This window comes from Galeopterus variegatus, unplaced genomic scaffold, assembly GCF_000696425.1.
Source record: "Galeopterus variegatus unplaced genomic scaffold, G_variegatus-3.0.2 Scaffold2446, whole genome shotgun sequence".
Taxonomy (NCBI): domain Eukaryota; kingdom Metazoa; phylum Chordata; class Mammalia; order Dermoptera; family Cynocephalidae; genus Galeopterus; species Galeopterus variegatus.
Genome location: NW_007728557.1, coordinates 182,940 through 206,056, shown reverse-complemented (window position 1 = coordinate 206,056; position 23,117 = coordinate 182,940). Strand labels below are relative to the sequence as shown.

At 38.8% G+C, this 23,117-nt stretch overlaps 1 protein-coding gene across 2 annotated transcripts in view; it reads left to right on the top strand.

Annotated features, from left to right (window-relative positions):
- PPP1R12B (protein phosphatase 1, regulatory subunit 12B) overlaps positions 1-23,117 on the top strand; it is a 168,253-nt gene that overhangs the window by 59,399 nt on the left and 85,737 nt on the right. For both annotated transcript variants that reach the window (XM_008581730.1, XM_008581731.1), the window contains exons 13-17: positions 10,113-10,203; positions 14,292-14,495; positions 19,072-19,261; positions 19,350-19,462; positions 20,720-20,761. In XM_008581730.1, coding sequence (XP_008579952.1) covers positions 10,113-10,203; positions 14,292-14,495; positions 19,072-19,261; positions 19,350-19,462; positions 20,720-20,761 — 640 coding nt within the window. The remainder of the gene's footprint in view (positions 1-10,112; positions 10,204-14,291; positions 14,496-19,071; positions 19,262-19,349; positions 19,463-20,719; positions 20,762-23,117) is intronic.

Sequence of the window (23,117 nt, the reverse complement as noted above, 5' to 3'; positions counted from 1 at the left end):
TAAAATATGCATCTAATGGAATGGTATTTTGGGAACTATTAGCAGCATCAGCTCTGCTGAGCCCCAAGATTTTGCCTTCCTCCCCTTTTCTCCTCCCCTTCCTTCTCCTCCTCTTTCTTAGTAGCAGCTTCTTAGCAAATTATAGGCTTTGCCTCTGGCGTGCTGGATAGCAGTGGCAGTGCAAGCCTTTTTTTAGTTTCCAAGGGAGACCGGGTGCTGAGACTGCAGTCTTTCCCAGCAGCCACTTACCTTTCTTGCTATTCGTCTCCACGCATCTCTTGACCTTCATTCTGCTATGCAGGCCTGCACAAGGAGGTAACAGTCTGTTTTCTTGGAGCTCTCTTTGTCAAAGGGGACAGACGGGAAGTAGGGTGGTACAGGGTAATGCATATGGAGACAGCAGAGTATAAATGCTGCAATTATGAAAAAGTAGCTGTAAAGTGTGTGCTGTGTTTGTGAGCTTGTCCCTATTTGCTGTATCTATACATATCTTAAAGGTGGGAGCCCCATCACTACCTTAAATGACTTAAAAGTACCACACATAGAAATTTAAGATTGATGTAATGTTGCCTCTGGGAAGCATAGAAGAAAAATTAGAACTTTAGAAGAAAATGAAATCAATCGTTTTTAAACTTAGCTGGCTAACAGCCTGCATTCTTGACAAAATTATGTTAGGTTTATGTTATATGAGTTAGATCTGGTTTTCAGGTTTAAGGAGAGGGCTTGACAATAATGTCTCTTAATTGGATTCTCAGGACTTCTAGAGTTGTGCTGTCCAATATGGTAGTCAGTAGCCATGTGTTGCTGTTTAAATTTAATTAAAATTAAAAATTCAGTTTCTGTCACACCAGCCACATTTTAAGTACCCAGTAGCCACATGTGATTAGTGGCTACCATATTGGACTATACAGGTATACAACATTTCCATTATCATACAAAGTTCTGTTGGACAGTACTAAAGAAAGTGACCTATGGAATATAGGAAATTTAGAATTTGGCTAGACTAATGAATAGGCATTTTAGACTTAGAGGCCATTTGTCCAGAATCAGCACAAATATGGATTCACAGTGGCTTAAAGCTAGACAGGACCTTGAAAACAAGGAACTTACCCCTTTATTTTAGAAATGAAGAAACTAAGGTGCCAAAAGATTAAGCGATTCTCTTAATGTCAAACAAGTAGTTAATAGTAGAGCTGAAATTAGAACCCAAGTACCTGTTCTTTCTACTGTACCACAGTGTTAGCATCCCATGTACAATTAGTAACAGCGAGGAAAACTTGAAGTAAGACTGGCCTAATGGGACCCTGGCAGCTCTGGAGTCAGCTGCATCCTCCAAAGGAGAACTTAGTCCCCCATATTATTTCATATGTATAGTTTGGACATGATGGCCTCACAGCAGGTTGATGGCAACCTCTGGAAATGTAAAAAAATCATTCTTTCTCAAGATAGTGTTGATTATGGCTAACTTTGGGGAAATTTCAGGTATGCTAGGAGAAGTCTGATACAAGATATCTTTATCCATTAATTCCTGTTATTGCTGGATTTGGAAGAAGGAATGTCTTGCTCCATAAATCCACATAGCTAGAATACAGTGGTGCTGGGTGGAAGAAACAGGTTCTGTTGTGTAATATAAGAAAAGCTATACTGGAAGCAGGAAAACATGATAATAGTCTCTTTACTTATATGACATTGTGACCTTTGTTAGGTATCTTAATGTTTCCTTAGGCCTTAATTTACTCATCTGTAAATAGGAATAATTTTATCATCTCTACCTGAAGTCTGGGGATTAGATCACATGACTTCTTGAGGCCATAAAGTCTTTAGCCATAGGTTTGTCATTCTATTATTCCTCTAAGTTCCCTGGCACTCCGCTGTAGCTATCCATATACACTTCCAGGTTGATATCAAAGAAGTTCTTTTTGGAATTTCTGAAAAACCTTTGTTTATACATCCTTACACATAGGATGGAGTCCAATGAATGACAAGCTATCTTACAAGACCATTAGATATTCTGTAATTAATGACCATGGTATCTTGAGTGTTGAATTTTGTTTTTCCTTGCTGGCTGGTATAGGGATCGAACCCTAGACCTTGGTGCTATCAATACCATGCCCTATAGGCAACTGAGTTAACTAGCCAGCATGAGTGTTCATTAATAAAAGATATATACTACAAAAGACAAACATAGTATGTTTATAATTATATATTTATAATAAAATATACAAATATATAAATAATATGTTAATTATATCATATAATAAAAGACATATACTATAAGAGACACCTGTAAAAGACATATTCAACTTGGTTCCTTCTCTGGAGTGAACACATTTAAGTACTCTTCTCTCCTCAGCAGATTTGAAGTGTAGGACTCTATAAAGCTATTTAAAAAGCCAATTTCCAGACAAAAATTTTATTTTCTCATCATTCTAGGGAAAGCAGCTTTATTTTCTCCTTGGAAATCATGGTTATTTCTCTTTCATTCTTCTTTTACTTAGAACGGTTTTATTTTACTTGGATAACCCTGTGAAACTTCATGGAGAATATTTTCAAGGGAATTGAGACCTTTTCCAAATGAGTTTTCCATTTCTGGTAAAAATAATTAAGGAGAATTCTTTTATTAGACGAGATGGAATGGATATTGTAGCACATCTAGCCTTTCTTTATTTTCCAAATTACCACTGATGAGCTTTTAATGTGGTAATGGAAATAATACAGTAGTAGGCGTGGTGGTGCTGATGATAGTAGTGGTGGTGGTAGTAGCAGTAGCCAAGCTGTGAAGAGTACTTACCATATGCCAGGTACAATTTTAAGTGCTTTACATGGGTTTGCATTTAATCTTCACAACAACCCTATTAATATTTCTGTATATATCTATTATATCTGTTAATATTTTCATTGTATAAGATACTTAGGTTTAGAGTGCTTAAATAATTTATCCATGATCACCTAACAAGTAAGTTGAGAGTCATGGTACAAACCCAGGCAATCTGATTCCCATGCCATGGTAACTTTATCATTATGCTGTACTTGTCAGAGGATATATTAGGTATATTAGTCTGTTTCTGTTGCTTATAATAGAAATTACTGAAACTGGATAATTTATAAAGAAATAAAGTTTATTCCTTACAGTTTTGGAGGCTGGGAAGTCCAAAGTCCAGGAAACACATCTGGTGAGGACCTTCACAGCAATGCAAGGTATCACATGGTGAGAATGGCTGAGCAAGAGGGTTAACCTCCTCACTTACTGTCCATTTAAAGCCATCAGAACCATGCTCATTAGTCCATGAATGGGTCAATCCATTCACGAGGGTACAGTCCTCACAATCTAATCACCTCTTCAAGGCCCTACCTCTCAATTACTATAATAGGATTTCCCATCCTCTTACTGCTGTCACAGTGGGGATTAATTTTCTAATACATAGACCTTTGGGGGACACATTCAACCCATATCATTAGGTCTTTTATTATTATTTATTTTGACTTTCTTAATGTTCACTGGTGATTTGGTAGGCATTTTGCACAGCTTCTTAAGACAAAATTGGTCCATCTGTAATGTGTGAAGAGGCATGGTAAACTTTAGAGACAGAGAGCAAAGTATTTCTGTGATGTAACGCTTAATTCTCTGTAATCAATTATTTGAATGCCACTGATTGTGTAATCTCAATGTCATAGCAAATACAAAGAAAAATGCTTCCTGCCCTCTAGGAAACATAGTAGACAGATTTGATAATTAAAGGACTTTGACGTCTGAATTCCTTCCTATGCCACTGAACTGGGAATAGTAGCCTACTTTTACTTGGATGCCAGAAGGCCAGGGGATAGATGGGAAGCCATGGACTCCATTATACTTTAGTTTTTATTTCTATTTTGTGAACCTGTATATGTCTCCTTTTTGTAGCAATGATGAATCCTGTAGCATTCAGATTCATGGATGGATGGGTGCAAATGCTTCTCAGAAAGGGCCAGGAGTGTTGGATGTGGGTTTGTTCTAACAGATTTTAGAAAGTAGGACTTAGGCTCTACTAAAAACATATTATGTCTTCAAGGCAATCATAAGTTAGGCACATCACTTCTGTGAGCCTTGGAATGCCCATCTAGAGAAAGAAAAATGAATGAAAATATTTCTTTATCAAAAATATTTATGGGCCGGCCCGGTGGCGCACTGGAGAGTGCGCCGCTTGGGAGCGCTGTGGCGCTCCCGCTGAGGGTTCGGATCCCATGTGGAGACCGGTTCCCGCTCACTGGTTGAGCGCAGTGTGGGCACAACACCGAGGGTTGCGATCCCGTTGCTGGTCCCCGGTATGGGCGCGACACCGAGGGTTGCGATCCCGTTGCCGGTCCCCGGTACGGGCGCGACACCGAGGGTTGCGATCCCGTTACCGGTCAGTAAAAAAAAAAAAAAAAACATTTATAATTCAAGTACTGAACTTGCTGGTTGTTGTTTTTATAGAACTTTTTTTTTAAAATAGTGAAAATCTCATATATTGACACAAGTTACAAAATAATATGTGTGATATTAACTTCTTAAAAAAACACAAATTATGTATATATATAATTATAGATATACGTACATACAATCTACATATAGTGCAGTAAAAATGGGGTTATCTTCATGTGGTGCAATTTCAACTGATTTTTGTTTTCATATTTGTGTCTGTTTTCTAATTTTTTCCATGAAAAGTATGTGATTTCAAAGACTCCAAGTCAAGTAAAACCTTCTTTATCTTACTTGTCAGATCCATTTTTACCAGTTTTGTTTTTCTCATTCAATAAAACTCTCTAGAGTAGGCAGTGGGACAAGAGAGTTTGAAGCTCTGTCTTTCACTGTGGCTTCTATCCAGTATGCAAAGAAGAGATAACAGTCAAGAATTAAGTATAACAGTGATGCTGTATATGTTTTGCACGTAGAATGACATGTGAGTAGGTTGGCTGGTAACCCAGACAGAACTTTATGGGATGTTAGTCCTGAGTGTGGTCACCAATTCCAATATCTGGACTACAGCATTGCAATTTTGGGGACTTAATTTTTTTAGTTCACTCAGAAGAGAGGAATGTAGTTGTTAAGGAAGGACTCAAACCTACCAAACTCATAGTAGATTGATACATATATAAGAATTCCAATTTACTAATCCACATTGAGGGAAAAAAATTGACTATTAAAACTTTGCCTGGTTGGGGGATTCTGCTTCAGGCTATGGCATATTTTGTTTTAGACAAACTCTCCCACTGAGAATAACTAGAAAAACTGAATGAATATAATTTTTTTAAATCTTTGAAGATATTGGAGAGTTATTAAGGAAGCAGGGATTTGAGGGATTGAGAGATCCTGGAGGGAAGAAAATCAAGAGGTGAACCCAATTGGCTGTGCTTTTCCCCTTGAGTCATTTACTGATTATTAAAGCAGTGGCTATGAGGCTAAAAACTGGTCAAGACTTTTAGTCGTCAGGCTGGCCAGTTAGCTCAGTTGGTTACAGCACAACTGTATAACACCAAGGCATGGGTTTGGAGCCCCTAACCATTCAGTTGCCCCCCCCCCCAAAAAAAAAAGACTTAGTTGTCTTGTGGGGCTAAGTGAGCAAAAATTGGAGTTCAAGAAGAGGGGCCCCAGTTGACATTCCAGACTTCATCTGGGACCACTGATGTCCTAAGGACTGAACAGAAATAAACAAGCCCTTGTAAACACTGAAGCCTAGCTTTCAATCAGCTCAGTCTCAAAGTGGATTAGGATAATTTGCCTCAGCCCCATAGTTCTCAAAGTGTGGTCCCCAGATCAACATCATCATCTGAGAACTAATTAGAAATGCAAATTCTCAGATCCCCACCCCAGACCTACTAAATCAGGACTTATGGAGCCTAGCAATTTGTATTTCACAAGCCCTCCAAGTGATTTTGATACAAGTAAAAGTTTGAGAAACACTTCCTTAGCCTAACTGCCAAAGGAAAAGAATATCCTCTCTAAAGGATGACAGCATCTTCCAGAGCTGCAAGTTATCACTACATTTTTCAATAAATATGTTTGACATTAATTTAAAAATTACCAGACATACCAAGAAATAAGATCAGTATACCAAAGACCAAAAGAAAAAATAGACAACAGGAACAGATCCAGATATTGATATTATCAGACATGGACTTTCAAATAATTATGATTAATATGTTCAAGAAAATAGAAGATAAGATGGAGAGTTTTACCGGAGAACTGCAATCTATTAAAAAGAAACAAGTAGAAATTCTAGAATTGAGGGAGCCGGCCCGTGGCTCACTCGGGAGAGTGCGGTGCTGATAACACCAAGGCCACGGGTTCGGATCCCATATAGGGATGGCCGGTTTGCTCACTGGGTGAGCGTGGTGCTGACAACACCAAGTCAAGGGTTAAGATCCCCTTACCGGTCATCTTTTTAAAAAAATAAAAAAAAAATAAAGTTCCAGGGTTCTGTGATGGTAGTGGATCATTAATAAATTTGGGGGTGGGGAGGCAAAGATGCAAGAAGTAGTAGTGAGTTTGATCTGCTGTGTTAGAGAGTTGCAAAACAGAGTGAAACCTTATCCTGTAGATCAGATTCAGAGCGAAATTACTATCAGGCCACAAGGAATTGGGATCGGGAGAGTGCAGTGCTGATAACACCAAGGCCACGGGTTCGGATCCCATATAGGGATGGCCGGTTTGCTCACTGGGTGAGCGTGGTGCTGACAACACCAAGTCAAGGGTTAAGATCCCCTTACCGGTCATCTTTAAAAAAAAAAAAAAATTCTAGAATTGAAAAATAACTGAAATTAAGAAACTCAGTTTGTGAGTTGCAGTAGAACAGCTAAAGACAGGTTAGTGAACTGAAATATTAGACAGTAGAAAATATCCAGAATGAAACCCAGAGAGATAAAAGGATGAGAAATACAGAAAAAGCATAAAAAATACGTGGAACATGGCCAGTAAGTTCTAACATAAGTGATCGGAGTCCCAGCAGAGAGAACTTGCTGCTTTTTTCATGGAACACTGTTTTTACTTCAAAGAATGACTGATGGTCAAACAACAGTTATTCAGACTTATGTATTTAGCAGGCATTTTCTTGAAAATGAACAAAGTGTACCTCTCAAGTATCTGTTGCCAGTTGTTAAATTTAAACTTTCAAGCAGAAATTAGTATTTTAGAAAACCTGTTATCTGCCACCGTGAGTGATATTATTGACCGCTTTTCAATATTGAGAGACTGTTCTAAAATCAAAGGTGATATTAAAGGATGCATTTTTTTATTATTATATAATGAAATGTGTCAGCATTGGGAAGATCTGCATAACCTTGTGCATCAATATTTTACAAATGGCTAATGAAGACATGATTTTACGAAGTCATGCATGAGTAAGAAGATCCATTCGAAGTGCAACATAGACCAATGGATTTCAATGTAACAGCATATGAAAAGTTTATTAACATGTTTCAGATTCCATATTATAACTAACTACTACTTGTGTTTTGATATAGTATTAAAGAATAATATCCACAATTATCTGAAAAATCTATTGCAATAATCCTTGCTTTTACAGCTACATATCTGTGTGAGGCTAGATATTCTTTATATATTTCAACCAAAACAGTATTCAAATTGTAGAAGCAGATGAGAATCCAGCTGTCTTCTATCAAGCCATCATTAAAGGAAATCTGCAAAAATGTAAAACAATGCCACTCTTCTTACTAAATTTTTTTTGTAAAATATAATTTTCATTTAAAAATGTTATTAATGGGCCAGCCCGGTGGCGCACTGCTATAGTGTGCCGCTTGGGAAGCGCGGCGGTGCTCCCGCCGAGTGTTTGGATCCCACATACGGACCTGTTCCCGCTCACTGGCTGATCGAGGCGCGGGAGCAACACCGAGGGCTGCGATCCCGTTGCCGGTCCCGGTCCGGTACGGGGGCGACACTGAGGGTTGCGATCCGTTGCCGGACACGGAAAAAGACAAAAAAAAAAAAAAATGTTATTAATGTTAATATGTACTAGGGCTATTATTTTTAAATGAATTAATAAATATATTTTTAATTTCTCAATTTTAATTTCTAATAAGGTAAACATTAATAGATATATTCTCACATAAACAAAAGCTCTTGGGGTCCTCAGGGAAGGCCAGTTAACTCACCTGGGAGAATGTGGTGCTGATAACACCAAGGTCAAGAGTTCAGATGCCCCTACTGGCCAAATGCCAAATGCCAAATGCCAAAAAAAAAAAAAATCACCTCAGTAATTTTTAAAAGCATAAAGGTCCTGAGACCAAAAATATTTGAGAACAACTGCTATAGATATTAAAATGATAGTTTAATTGCAATATATTATAAAGATATTAGGAATAATTTTATGGCACTAAGTGTGAAAATATAGATAAGATCGAAAATTTCTTGAAAAACAATATTACCAAAACAGAACATATGGATAAGCCTAACTCCATTAAAGAAATTGAACTTTTTATTTAAAACCTTCTCATAAAGAACACTCTAAGCCCAGATGGCTTCATTGGTGAACTCTTCCAGTCATTTAAAGAGGAAATAACCCAAACATTATACAAATTCTTATAGAAAATAGACAAGTAGAGACACTTCCCAGCTTGTATAACCTTAATTCACAAAGCTGGTCAGGATATTACAAGGAGACAAAATTACAGGCCAATTTCTTTCATGAACAGGGGTGTAGAAACCCTAAATTAAATAGTAGTGAATATACACCAAAAGATGATACATCTTGACCAAATTGAATTTGTCCCAAGAATTCAGTGTTGTTTTATCATAATAAAAATTATTGTGTGATTCACTATATTAACAAAAAAAAAGGAGAAAAATGATAATCTCTATATATGGAGGAGAAAAGCATGTGATAAACTTTAATACACACTAATGATTAAGAAACAAATGCACTGTAAGGTGACAAAAATTTATTGTATACTTTCAATTAGCTAGAAGAGGGGATTTTGAATGTTCCCAACACAAAGAAATGATAAATGTTTGACGTAATGGGGGGAAAAAAAAGATCAGGAGTTGCCAGGGTTTCAGGGGAGGAGGGAGGGAGAGAGGAAAAAATAGGTGGAGCACGAAGAATTTAGGGCAGTGAAACTATTCTGTATGATACTATAGTGGCAAATATGTGACAATAGGTATTTAGCAAAACCCATAGAACTGTACAACTCAAAGAGAGAACCCTAATGTAAACTTTAGCTAATGATAATGTATCAGTATTGGCTCATAATTATAACAAATGTAGGGCACTAATGTAAGATGTTAATAGTCGGAGAAACTGTGTGGGCAGGGGATGAACTGTCCATATTTTTTGCTCAATTTTTCTGTAAACCTAAAACTACTATAAAAATAAAGTCTATAACTTGAAAAGCAACAACAAAAACAAAAACCCCTTTAGCCTGCTTTCTTTAGGAGTGGAAGGGAATTGCTTTAATTTGATGAGTGATTATCTACCAAAATCTTATAGTAGACATCGCATGTAATAATAAAATGTTGAAAATATTCTCTCTCTGGGGTCGGCCCGGTGGCGCACTGCTACAGTGCGCCGCTTGGGAGCGCGGTGGCGCTCCCGCCGAGGGTTCGGATCCCACATACAGACCAGCAGCTCACTGGCTGAGCGAGGTGCGGGAGCAACGCTGAGGGTTGCGATCCCGCTGCCGGTCCCGGTCTGGTACGGGCGCGACACTGAGGGTTGCGATCCGTTGCCGGTTGCGATCCGTTGCCGGTCACGAAAGAAGACAAAAAGGAAAAAAAAAAAAAGAAAATATTCTCTCTGAAGACGGGAACACAGCATAGATCACCACTCCTTTTCAACATGTCCTAGAGGTTCTACCAGAGCATTAAGACAAGAAAAGAAATAAAAATTGTAAGAATAGGAAAGAAGAAATAAAATTCTAATTTTACAGACGACATGATTTTACATGAACAGTAATATGTTTATAAATAATATTTTGTATTCTGTAATTTTTACTGATGGCTGATAGCATTCCTGTCATTTTGACTGCATAAGTTCAGTCTTAGTATGTAGAAATCCCTTCAGTACGTGGAAGCACCTTGGCATTCCTCAAGTACATGCAACAATGGTCTTAGTTCTGCTGTCACTTTTCTTTCTGTGCAGGTCCTATCTGACTCCTGTACGGGATGAAGAAGCAGAGTCTTTACGGAAAGCACGTTCCAGACAAGCTCGGCAGACACGAAGGTCTACTCAAGTGAGTGTGACTTGTTTTAATGTCCTTTTGTCTATCTACCTTTACTTTGGAGGTACAATTTTAAGAATACTAAAATGGGATTCTGGCTACATAGAATCAAATGAATCCATAGCTACATCTACCTACGTTCACCTCTATCTCTCTAGGCCTAGAGCATGTTTATCTCCTTTCCTTCACAAGACTAATCATTCCACTTGCACTTAGGGACTTTAAGTGTCCCTATAATGCCACCACATTTTAGGAATCCCCAAGGGAAAACAGCTTGGCAGTTCCTCAGAATGTTAAACATAGAGTTACCATTTGACCTAGAAGTTCTACTCTTAGACATATACTCAAGAGAAATAAAAACATGTCCATATAAAAACTTGTATATAGATTTTACAACAGCATTATTCACAATAGCAAAAAAGTAGAAATAACCCAAATGTCCATTAACTAATGAACTTATAAACAAATGTGATGTATCCATACAGTGGGATATTATTTGGCAATAAAAAGGAATGAAGTACTGATACATGCTATGACGTGGATGAACCTTGGGAAAACATTATGCTAAATGAAGCCAGACACAAAAACTGTATATATTATATGATTCCATTTATATGAAATGTCCAAAACAGGCAAATCTAGAGAGACAGAAAGTAGATTAGTGCCAGAGGCTAAAGGGAGGGAGGAATAGGAAGTGACTACTAATTGGTGTGGAGTTTCTTTTTGGGTGATGAAGATGTTCTGAAATTACATAATAGTGATAGTTCCACAACTTTGTGAATATACTAAAAACCACAGAATTGTACACTTTATCTTTTTTTTTTTTAAAAAAAGATGACCGGTAAGGGGATCTCAACCCTTGGCTTGGTGTTGTCAACACCACGCTCAGTGAGTGAGCCAACTGGCCATCCCTATATAGGATCTGAACGCGTGGCCTTGGTGTTATCAGCACCACACTCTCCCGAGTGAGCCACAGGCCGGCCCTGTACACTTTAAAAGGGTGTATTTTATGATATATGAGCTATATTTCCATGAAGATGTTACCAGGAAAAAAGAAAAAATAAAAAGAATCCCTGAAGGAGCCATTGAAGCAGTTAGTTTAAGGAAGAGTGTGATATAGTCTACATTATATTCTGCAACAATCACCATGCAGAGAGAATTGATGGGAGTGGTAAGGATGAGTGTGTTTCCCAAGCTGGGATGCAAGAAGACTTGCTAGGAAGCTGTTAATAAGTGGTCCAAGCTGGAAATGACAAGGGCATGAACTCAGGTTGTAATGGCAGTGAGAATGGAGAGAAGGCTATGAATCAGAGTTATTTAAGGAGGCAGAGAAAGATGAACTCATGAAGCAGAGTGAAAAGGAGAAGCCAGAGAGGTGAAAAGAAAACCAGGATACAGTAGTGGCATGGAAGTAAATGAAAAGTCAGTTTCCATTGAAAAGAGGAAGTTCAACAACCAAGGTCAAGTAGGAAATATATATAACAGCCAAGAGATCCTCGTTGTCTTTCCTGACCCTCCCAAAATAGTTCAAGTATTCTTTACTTTTGCTTGATGATTAGTTGTCTGTTTCCCCTATTAGAATATAATCTCCATGAGGACCAAGAATGACGAAATTTTTTTCTTTTGTCTTATTGTAGTAAAATACACATAACATAAAATTTATCATTTTAATCATTTTTTAGGTGTACAGTTCAATGGCATCGAGGAAATTCATATTGCTTTTTAACTATCACCACCCTCTAGAACTTTCTTCATCTTCCCAAACTGAAGCTTTGTACCCATTAAACAAATACTCCCCATTTCCCCCTGGCAACCACCATTCTACTTTCTTTCTCTTTGAACTGCGTATAAGTGGAATCATACAGTATTTGTTATTTTGTTTCTGGCTTATTTTACTTAGCATAATGTCATCAAGGTTCATCCATACTGTAGCATGTATCAGAATTCCCTTCCTTTTTAAGACAATATTTCACTGTATGTATATACCACATTTTGTTTATCCATTCATCTGTTGATGGACACTTAGAAAAATCCAGAGAAACAGAAAGTAGATTAGTGCCAGAGGCCAGGGGGAGGGAGGAATGGGAAGTGACTACTAATCAGTGTGTGTGGGGGTTTCTTTTTGGGGCAATGAAAATGTTCTGAAATTAGGTAATAGTAATAGTTGCTTAACTCTGCGAATATATCTTTTGGCTATTGTGAACACTTCTTCTATGAGAACGGCCGTACAAATATCTTTTTGAGACCCTGCTTTCAGTTGTTTCAGGTATATAATCAGAAATGGAATTTGGTGGGTCATAAGGTAGTTCTATTTTTAATTTTCGAGGAACTGCCATACTGTTTTCCATAGTAGCTGCACCATTTTACATTCCAATGAGCAGTGCACACGGGTTCTAATTTCTACATATCCTCGCCAATACTTGTTGTTTTCTGTTTGTTTGTTTTGTAATAGCTATCCTAATGGGTGAAAAGTGGAAGTCTGACTATATTTTTGCTCATCATGTTTTCCCCCAGCATACAGTAAATAAACAGTCAATATATATGAGTGAGGAATAAATGGTAGGAGAATATAAACTGTTCTGGAATAATTTCCAGTTTGTTTTTGAAGGGATGGGAAAAGATAGGGACGTAGCTGGAGGGGGACATAGAAGTGGAGGCAAGAGAGACTTGGACATGTAAATAACTTGTAAGGAAAGATTCAGTAGAGAGGGAATGAAGGTCCATGTCAGAACTTGAAGGGATCTTTGAATTCCTGGAAATGTGTACAGAACTTTTGAAAAGATATTACTAGATTCTCAGTAGTCTTCATGAGATTCTCAAAGGCACCCCTGACTCACAAAAGAAGCTTCTGCTCAGAAGGTAAAATCCAAGTGCCTTAGCATGGTATATAAGATCTTTTTTGACCTAGCCTCTGACTGCTCTCCTAAATTCAGCCATCCTCATTCTCCCTCCCTCCACTCTCACAACTTCCCTTTCTTCTGTCATGTGCTTCACTTTTATTAGATTACCTACGAGTTCCTGGATCGTCCATGGCCTCTCCTGTTTCTGTATCTTTGCACAGCCTTCCTCTACCTATAATGCCTTTTCTCTCACCCCCCTACCCAGGCTCTTTATTTTTACTCTTCAAAACCCATTGTTAGGTATACCTGTTATGTATTCCTGTGTTTCTGTCTTAATACTTACATTTCTCTCATGATACTCATCTGTTTTCCTATGTCTTTTCCACTAGATTAAAAGGTTCTTGACATAAAATCATTTAATTTGTTTGTAGTTCTAGAGCTTAAAGACATTTAATTCTTTATTAAAAGAATGAGTAAATAAAGGATGAGTAATGTTTTTTTAAAAAAGTAAGTTGTGGATGTGGTACACGACCAACTACCTTTCAGCTTTGGCACTTCCGTCTTCTGAGATCTAGAGCACCTAACTACTTGGGTTAGAATCAGCTCACTCTCTTCCTAACTCCTTTTCTCCTTTCTCCATCAGGTGTCTCATCATTTGCTTTTCTTCTGTCCTGCTGCTCCTGTGACCTTGGGGGGAACATTAGTTGTTGGAGCATCTCTGTATGATTCATAGAGTTAACTTGGGAGATGATGTTAGACAAAAGCTAGTAATGGGTTTGTTGTTGATGTTGTTGTTCTAGCCTGGCTCTGAATTTTTACCTTTTGGGGCCTGGTTTTTCTTTCTATGAATACAATGAAGTTTTTTTTAGTATCTGCTGTTCAGAGAATCTCTGTTGCTAACCATTTGATCTCGGGAGGGTAGGGAACTTTGAAATAAAGATGTTGAGAACTCCTTGGTCCATACCAATATAGAAAGACATCTGTAACAGGCAGACATCAATGTTGACCTATTTTCTGGAGATCAAATTGGAAAAGCTAAAGTATTATGTTCAAAATGTACCTAAACTCAGGCATGAGTTCTTTGCACACTGAGATGCTTATTTTAATCATGTATTGCTTGAAATGACCTCATTATGCATTTTAGGCACTTCATTTGGGATTTAATAACTATTAGATCTTCTGGGGAGTTTTCCTGCTCACTCATCAAGAGTTATTCCATGGTTAGTGTGAAACTGCCCTGATCATACGATATTTTCCCAGGGTGTTACCCTAACAGACCTTCAAGAAGCAGAAAGGACTTTCAGCCGGTCAAGGGCAGAGAGGCAAGCACAGGAGCAGCCTAGCGAGAAGCCTGCAGACACCGAAGGGCTTGAGGGGAGCACTAAGAAGCATGAGCCCTCAGCAGTCCCAGCAAAGGAAGCTGAGGAGGGCCAACAGTCCTGGGGCAGGAGTCTGGATGAAGAGGTGAGCTCAATTATGCTGGCCTGTGTGCTGTGCTAAAAGTGGAGTAATCAGTGTGGGGAATCTCTTCCTCTCTGATAATTCATGTGCTGTGTTCTACCTTGCAGTGGATGACACTTAGAAAATACTGTTTATGGCTGTCTTTAGTTGGGAAACCTTTGTGACTGAAAGAATTCAGAAGATGTCAGTCCTTAAGTGACCTTTTTTTCCCCTCTGGGAGTTAACTAATGCTTTTGAATAAATGTCTTTTTATTTTAAACAGAGAGGTCATAGTATAATAAAATGCAAATAAAATATAAGCATTTATTGAGTGTTTACTTTATGCCAGGCACTATTTTAAGTATTTCATATGCATTTATTAATTTAATCCTTAAAACAACCCTCTGGGGTAGATATTACTATTCCTATTTTACATATGAGGAAATTGAGTCACAGAGAGATTAAGGAAGTTGCCCAACATTTCACACAGCTAAGAAGTGGTTAAGCAAGGATTTAAACATAGACAGTCTGACTCCGCAGCTTGCTGTCTTAACCGTTAGTGTATTGTTCTCCAAACTCCTGCAAATCTAAGAGCTTATAAACTCACTATTGGAATGGACATTTTGATTTATGTTCCATTTCTCTAGTGGAGTTTGTAGTCAAAGGTATAAGGTTACATTTAGAATGTACATAACTCCTTGTTTACCTAAGATGGTTCCAGTTATAGCTGTTGTCTCTGTGTAATTATCATTATTATTCCTTTTCATTCTTCAAAATATCCCAGGTTGGACTGATAAATTTTATGGTCACAGTAGTTATAGGAGAAAGGAATCTCCTTCTTCCTCTAACTATGAGTGGCTAGGTTCCATAAATCAAGCTTCTGTTGTGTATTTCGTTTGTCCTATGAGCCTCTATTTATTGAGTACTTATTACCAGTTATTGTTTTATGCACCTAACACACATTATCTCATTTAATCCTCACAATCCTCCCTAAGAAAGATGTTATCCCTGTTATACAGATGAGGAAGTTAAGGCTCAGAGGAGAGTAACTTATTCAAGGTCACACAGCTAGTAAGTGCTGAAGCTAGAATTTGAACCAAGTTTTGTCTGACTCCAAAGCTTACTGTATTTTACTTGCTATATTGCTTCTGTCTTTATAATTTATGAACAAAAAGATGTATAATTTCTACCTAGTAAACCTAATGTGTAGTACGAATTTAGCTATCTCAATATTTTCAATAAACCAAGTTAAGGCTTATTGTCAGGCTCTGTCTGTCCTCTCAGGAAAAATAAAGGGAGGGTGATGAGAATTTTAAAAAATTTTTAATAAGCCTGTTACGGTAAATTGGTAGAGTATTCAGAAATTGGTACAATGTTTGCCTTTGTTCTCTGTTCTCAGACCGTTCCTACATTCTGCTTCTTCATATTCCTGAGCTTTTTTATTTTTCTACATAATAAACCTTACCTTTCAGCACTCCATCTTAAAAAGGCCATCATTCTTCCTATTTTCATTGCAAGATAAAAGGAATTTTTATTTATTTATTTATTTATTTATTTTTTGTCTTTTGTCTTTTTCCGTGTCCGGCAACGGATCGCAACCCTCAGTGTTGCCCCCGTACCGGACCGGGGACCGGCAACGGGATTGCAACCCTTGGTGTCGCTCCCGCGCCTCGCTCAGCCAGTGAGCGGGAACCGGTCTGTATGTGGGATCCGAACCCTTGGGCGGGAGCACCGCCACACTTCCCAAGCAGCGCACTATCCAGTGTGCCACCGAGCCGGCCCTATTTATTTATTTTTTAAAGATGATTAGTAGGGGATCTTAATCCTTGGCTTTGTGTTGTCAGCACCACGCTTACCCAGTGAGCAAACCGGCCATCCCTATATAGGATTCGAACCCATGGCCTTGCTGTTATCAGCACTGCACTCTCCTGAGTGAGCCATGGCCGGCCCTTAAAAGGAATTTTTATTAACGTGGTTAATGCTATCTGGTTCCCTTTGGTAAATTTAGGAATAATTTGCCTGGACTGCTATCACTGTGATAGTGTTCTCAGAGTAGGAGTCTAGATGCTATTTTTTTCCAACAAATTAACTAACTTTAGTTCATCTCATTAGCTATTTATTGAGCATTAACTACTTTTCTTTTTTTTTAATTTTTACTGAATCATAATTGATTATACATATTTTGGGGGTTCAATGTGTTGACATATGTTGATCAAATCAATATTGCTAGTATATATATATTGTTACAAATTGTACTTATTCTTTATGCCCCTTGTCCAATCTCACCCTATCACCCTCTCCCTCCCCCCTCTGATAACCCTAGATTTCTTCTCTCCTTCTGAAAGAATAATGGTTACTCTATTGATTTGTTGCCTAGAGATGATCTGTCCAGTGCTGAGAGGTGTGTTCAGGTCCCCAATATTATTGTAGAGCGTATGCTTCTTCTGTCACTCTGGAATGGGTTTTGTGGAGAAAGACATCCTCTTCTATTCTTTGGTCTCTGCTGGTGACTCTCCTTCTGTCAATGCACTCCAGTGGCTGGTGGACTTTTGCATGGTGGTTGTGAGATCTAACCACTTCTGCAGCATCTGTGGGGGCTGTGGTGGGCCACCCCCATGGAGGTGTTGTTTTTGGTATGTTTCTTGGCACTGGCAGTGTGCCTGGTCCTGGAAGGGGTCCGGTCCCTGGCTTGATGCCTCAGGACCCCAGTCAGGCCCCAAGGCGCTGGTGGTATGCCTTGTTGTGGGAGGGGGTCCAGTCTCTAGCTCCATGCCTCAGGTCCCTGGGCGTGCCCTGAGGTGCTAGTGGTGTGCCTGGGCTGGAATTAACTTTTTGTCCTTTGCTTACTTCTAAAATGGGGGAATTTCCTGTGGGAACCAGTTCTTGAGTTGTGTAGTTGAGCTAAATTGCTACTTTGCTGCTGTTTCCCTAGGGTAGGCTTTTTGTGCAGCTCAAGGTTTAATGGTTGACCTTATAGGTACTTCTGGCTCTCCAGAGACCCGATGCACCTGAGTTGTGTAGAAACTCTGATCTGGGCCTGAGTCTTTTCATCAAACTGCACCCCATGCGATTCTATATTCCTAACCAGACTCCTCTGAGTGGTCCTGCGCTGATTGGGGGATGGATCGGCTGTCCTTGCCGTGTCCCAGTGTTCTCCCAGCAGGCCTGTCTCCCTCACTGCCCATGCTCCAAACACTTCCCATGGGATGGGCCATGTACCGGTCCCTTGTAATGACTCACTGGCCTCTGAATGGTTCCTTTTTTTTCAGTTGTTGTGGCTCCTCACTCCTGTGTGGGTCCACAGGAACCCTATTAGTGGTCTTGCTGTCCTGGAGGCTACCAAGGCCCCCTTCTCCCCTACCTCCTCCAAGCAACTCCATCCGAAGGGCACAGCTGCAGGTTCTGCTGGCTCCTGCTCCATTCGCTCAGCAGCTCCAGCCGCCTTAAAGCAGCCGCAGCCCAAAATACTCTGAGCAGTTTTTTCTTTCTCTCGTCATGGCTTCTCCCACCTTCATGAACTCTGTAGGTCTCTCCTCCTCTTCCCCTGAGCTCTAGTGGCCTCAGATTGGCTATTGTTGCTTTTTTATAGTTGTAAATTGGTTGATTTGTGGGAGAAAGTGAAGCTGGCAACCGTGTATTCCGCCATCTTGACCTGAAGCTTGAGCATCAACTACTAATAAAGCCTCTTAATATAGAAAAACCCAACTTTTTTTTGTATTGTTTTGTTTTTATTGTAACACAGTTGCTTGTACATATCTTTGGGGTACAGAGTTGAATATCAATACCTGTGTGCAATATGTGATGCTCAAATCAGGATAAATAATATATTCAACATTGTACAATGTAATCATTTTCGTGTTCCTTTACAAATTCCTCTGTTACCCCCCAACTCCTTTTCCACCTCTGGTAACCTCAATTCTGTTCTCTCCTTTTGGAAGTTCAACATATTATTATGATTGTTGTATCTTTCATTCTTTTAAAATTTTTATTTATTTATTTATTTGTTTATTTTTAGCTCCCATTTATGAGTGAGGACGTGCAGTATTTCTCTTTCTGTGCCAGGCTTATTTCACTTAACATGGTTTTCTTTAAGTTCATCTGTGTTACTGCAAATGGCAGTATTTCATTATTTGTTATGGCAAAGAAGTGTTCTATTGTATACATATACCACATTTTTCTTTCCAGTCATCCAACGATGGACATTTTGGTTGGTTCCAACTCTTGGCTATTGTAAATAGAACTATGATAAATATGAGGGTGCAGGTATCCCTTTGACATGGTGATTTCCATTCCTTTGGGTATATATCCAGCAGTGGAATTCTTGGATCATATGGCAATTCTATCTATAGTTGTTTGAGGAAGCTCCATGCCGTTTTCCATAATGGCTGTACTAATTTACATCCCCACCAACAGTGTGGGAGGGTTCCCCTTTCTCCACATCCTTGCCAGCATTTGTTACTCTCTTTTTGATGATAGCCAGTCTCATTGGGGTGAGATGATATGTCAATGTGGTTGGAAAAAACTATTTTGAATAAACCTGCTATCCTTATCCTTTGGTTGGACTTGATCTCTAATATCTCATCCTGTGAATTATTTCCAGTCTGTCTATCGTCGCCTGAGGTGTCCAACTCAGCCAGACAAACCCACAACACCAGTGTCTCCTTCTGCATCAAGATCCTCCCTCTACACCAGTTCATATCTGCTGCGGACAGGTAGATCTTCAGTCCCTGATTCTGAGAGTTCAGAAACTACCACAAACACTGCAACTGCAAAGGAAATGGACAACAATGGTATGTAGAGCTTCAGAAGATGCAGGCTCCTCCCCAGTGCACATGCTCCAGATTCTTAAGACTCATATTTTGTTTTGTCTTTGTCCAGAGAGGGAAGAAACAGAGTTGGATGATCAGTCCTCTAATAGGCTGTCCATTCGAGAAAGGAGGCGACTCAGGGAACGGCGAAGAGGCACAGGCATCAATTTCTGGACAAAGGATGTAAGTAGATTGGTCTGTGCTGGGGCTATATCACATTACCCTTGGCTGCCATCCTTTCTGTTGAGTTCGAAAGCAGGAATCCCACACAGAGCCATGAATCCTGCAGATTTTCAAGGAGTATTACTGAGGAAAACAGAAGAAGAAAGACCTGGCTAGTGTAGTACTCATTTGGCATGTTCCTGCTGGATGCCCAGTATGTAGAACAGTGCTAAGCACATGGTAGAAGCTCATGAATAATTAATGAAGAATAAGAAAACTGAAAATTTATGTATAAACAAATATAACAGGTTAATAAGCTTGTCGAATTTTAGCAGTCCTCCCTAATATTCTCTGAAAGTCGTGTAGTTAATCAACAATATCTTTTATTTTGGAAAACCATATCTTAATACCATGTATAAGCAGAAATTCTAACTAAATATTTTAGGAGAGCTGCAAAAATTCCAAGGAACTTAAAATCTGTAAATAACACAACTTTGACTCAGTTTTACTCTTTTGGAGGAGAAAAGGAATAATATAAAACAGATTAACTTTGGCTTTAGAATAAAGCAGCTGCAGCAAAACATACCACAAATTCACCCTTCTCCATATCTTGTTCTATACCCTTCTCACTCAATCTTGTTATTTGGCATTTTAAAAATCAAGTGCCAATAACTTATATAAGAAATATCTGGTTACCAGTGACTCATTTGAAAACTAGATAAACCTATTCAGTGAGACAAGTAATGAGACAGTAATAGTCATCAATTGGAAACTATTCTTTAGGGGGCCGGCCTGTGGCTCACTTGGGAGAGTGTGGTGCTGACAACACCAAGGCCACGGGTTCGGATCCCTATATAGGGATGGCCGGTTGGCTCACTTGGGAGAGCGTGGTGCTGACAACACCAAGTCAAGGGTTAAGATCCCCTTACTGGTCATCTTTATTTATTTATTTATTTTTTAAAAACTATTCTTTATATAAAAGCATTTTATTGTTATAGGGCCAAATAGATAAATATTGACAGAGATGAAATTGTCTTTCTTGAAAATATTCCTTTTCCAACTGTGGTTGATTTGACATTTTTGGCTATAGATGATGGTTCTAAGTTGCTTGTCTGTGATGGCTGTTAAAAGTAGCAGTAACAGAGTGTCACTTGGTCGTCAGTTCTCATTGCCCATGTTTGAAATGCCAACATACATAATTGATGGGAACTGACCTTGTTGCTTTCAAGGATGTCTGTGACAATGATCCTCTTGTTTTTCTTCCTCTTTCCTTTTCAGGGGGATGAAACTGATGTCTCTGAAGAGGTCAAAGAAGCATGGGTAAGTGACAAGCCAGTCAGGCATGTCCTTTTATAGCTCAGTCTTGCTTTTGCGCATACAATTTTAGTAGAAGAAAGAGCAGGGTTTATGCAGATTTGCGTTGAAGGGAAGTTTGGAAATAGACATTCCTTCAAGAGATGTGGCAGGTGTTAGTTTCTGGTAGTATTTTCTCATGTGGTATAACAATGCCCATGCTCCTGAACAAATTTCCAACATTTCTCTATCCCTGCTGCCAGTATCTAACACCATTATAGGGTCTATCTTTTTCTCGTGAGTATGTTATTGGATTGTATAAAATACTTTGAAATCTTTGGAAGAAAAGTGAAGAATGATACCAGTTCCCTTATGGACCTATGCTAATAGAGAGGAACATAAATGTGGAGAATTTAAAACATCAGACTGTCTGAAAGTCATTTATATTTAACTTTGAAATAAAGTTAAACACCTGGCCTCTTATACAACCTTAAGGCCTGGCATCCAATTCTTCTCTGTCGTGAAAGGCGTGGGCCCAGCTTTCCAGTAGATATTCCATGCTCTTATAAGCCACTGAAACATGATAGAAAACTGCTGGTTTTCTTTTCAGTAGTATTTTGCAGGAAGGAAGGAATTTGGTTTTGACTAAATTAGTCGAAATACATTGTGCTTTTCTATTGGAAATTATGTAAGATGATGGCCTTTGTGTACCCTACGGTTTATTGGAAATACGTTCTCAAAATATATTTAGTAACTCATACTGAAAACCAACAACTAACTCATTTTTAGCAGAAGAGATATAAAGAGTATATTGTTATTGACCCGCCTATATTTTAGTTAAGATCCAAAATAGGAAATAATAGTCTTCCAAAAAGCAATGTTCTAATGGTGACATAGGTGAGAATTACCTGCCCTTGGTTGAAGCTGAGGTGAAATGATGAGATGAACCTTTTTGTATGGAAAGAGCGCATAGAAGTTCCCTTGGGGCAGGAGTGTGTCTGTGCATGTGTGTAAATAACAGCAACTTTTAGATTTTTCAGGGAGCGTGGAAGGCCTTTTGGAGATAGGAAGAGTACGTGTAGGAAAGTTCCTTTGGGGAATGATAAGATATCTAAACAGAGAATCTGAGTGATAGATTATGAAGTATTGAAATGGATCATAATCCCTAGAAGGTTACGCAGGCCATTTAAATCCAGGAAATTACAACAAGAAGGTTTTGTTGTCATAGAAAGTCTTTTGTCAGTGAAAATCTTTGTCTCTCATCTTGTAAACTTCTTGATGCTGGAAAACCCTAGCCTAAGACACCAAGTAAGGAAAATTAAGATGATCATGGTACAGTGCTTCCCAGAGAATTTTATTTTAGGACCATTAACTTAAAATTGTAGAAAAGACTTTCTGGTTGGTGAGGAAAAGTGGAGACTGTTGAGGTTTGGCATGAAAGTCATTTGTCAGGCTGAAAAATATTCCACTCATCCAATTGCTTGAGGCATCTACTAGTGTTTACCGTGTGTCAAGCAGGCTCCAATGTGAATCTAAGAGAATAAGCAGCCTGTTATCTCTAGACTGGTAACTTTGAATGTATGCAGGTGGGCTAGGGTTGGTACAAACATATTCCAAGTGCCAATCTTCAGCCCCACCAACAGTGCAGAAGGCAAGGCTGATGATGAGTCAGCATAGAGTGAGGCATTCTTTTTGTAAATCTTATGTTTGATTGCTTTGTTGCTCCACTTTATTTCAATGAAACTCTTATCCGTTTTTCTCCCCTGGGTCGCCTCTTCTAATGCTAGCAGGAATGACACCATTATCCACATGGGCCCACAGAGCGACATATCTGGTCATGGCCCAGTGTAAACTGCTGCAATTCTAGTTCATGACAGTAGTAGTATCTTATTACCACTCTCTCTCCACAACCTCCATGTCCATCCATCAGGCAGTAGAGTTGACTTAGCTCCGCAGCAACAATTGAACCAAAAGAGGGGCATTCTGTTGAAATGGCACAGTTAGCAAAGCATGGATACTGCTGAGAAGCCAAGGTAGTTCTTTCTTTTCTTGGTTTTTGGTTCAGTAAAACTGTATCTGCTATTGAGGTCATGCTAGCTTCCTTCTGTCCCCTAGCCTGCTCCTTAAGACTGGTGGTATCTATTATTTTTAAAGTTAATTCTTCCCAAGATTCTGACATCTATTTTTTTTCCTGAGATATAGTTTACAGTCAATAAAATACACAGATTTTATTTATTTATTTTTGACTTATACCTTTAATCTTTATTTTCGCTAGGTATTTTTTACAAGCTATATATTTGATAATAGCCGAATAGTCAAAATGCACAGATTTTAAGTATATGTGATGAGTTTTGACACCTGTTTACACGAGGATAACAACTTC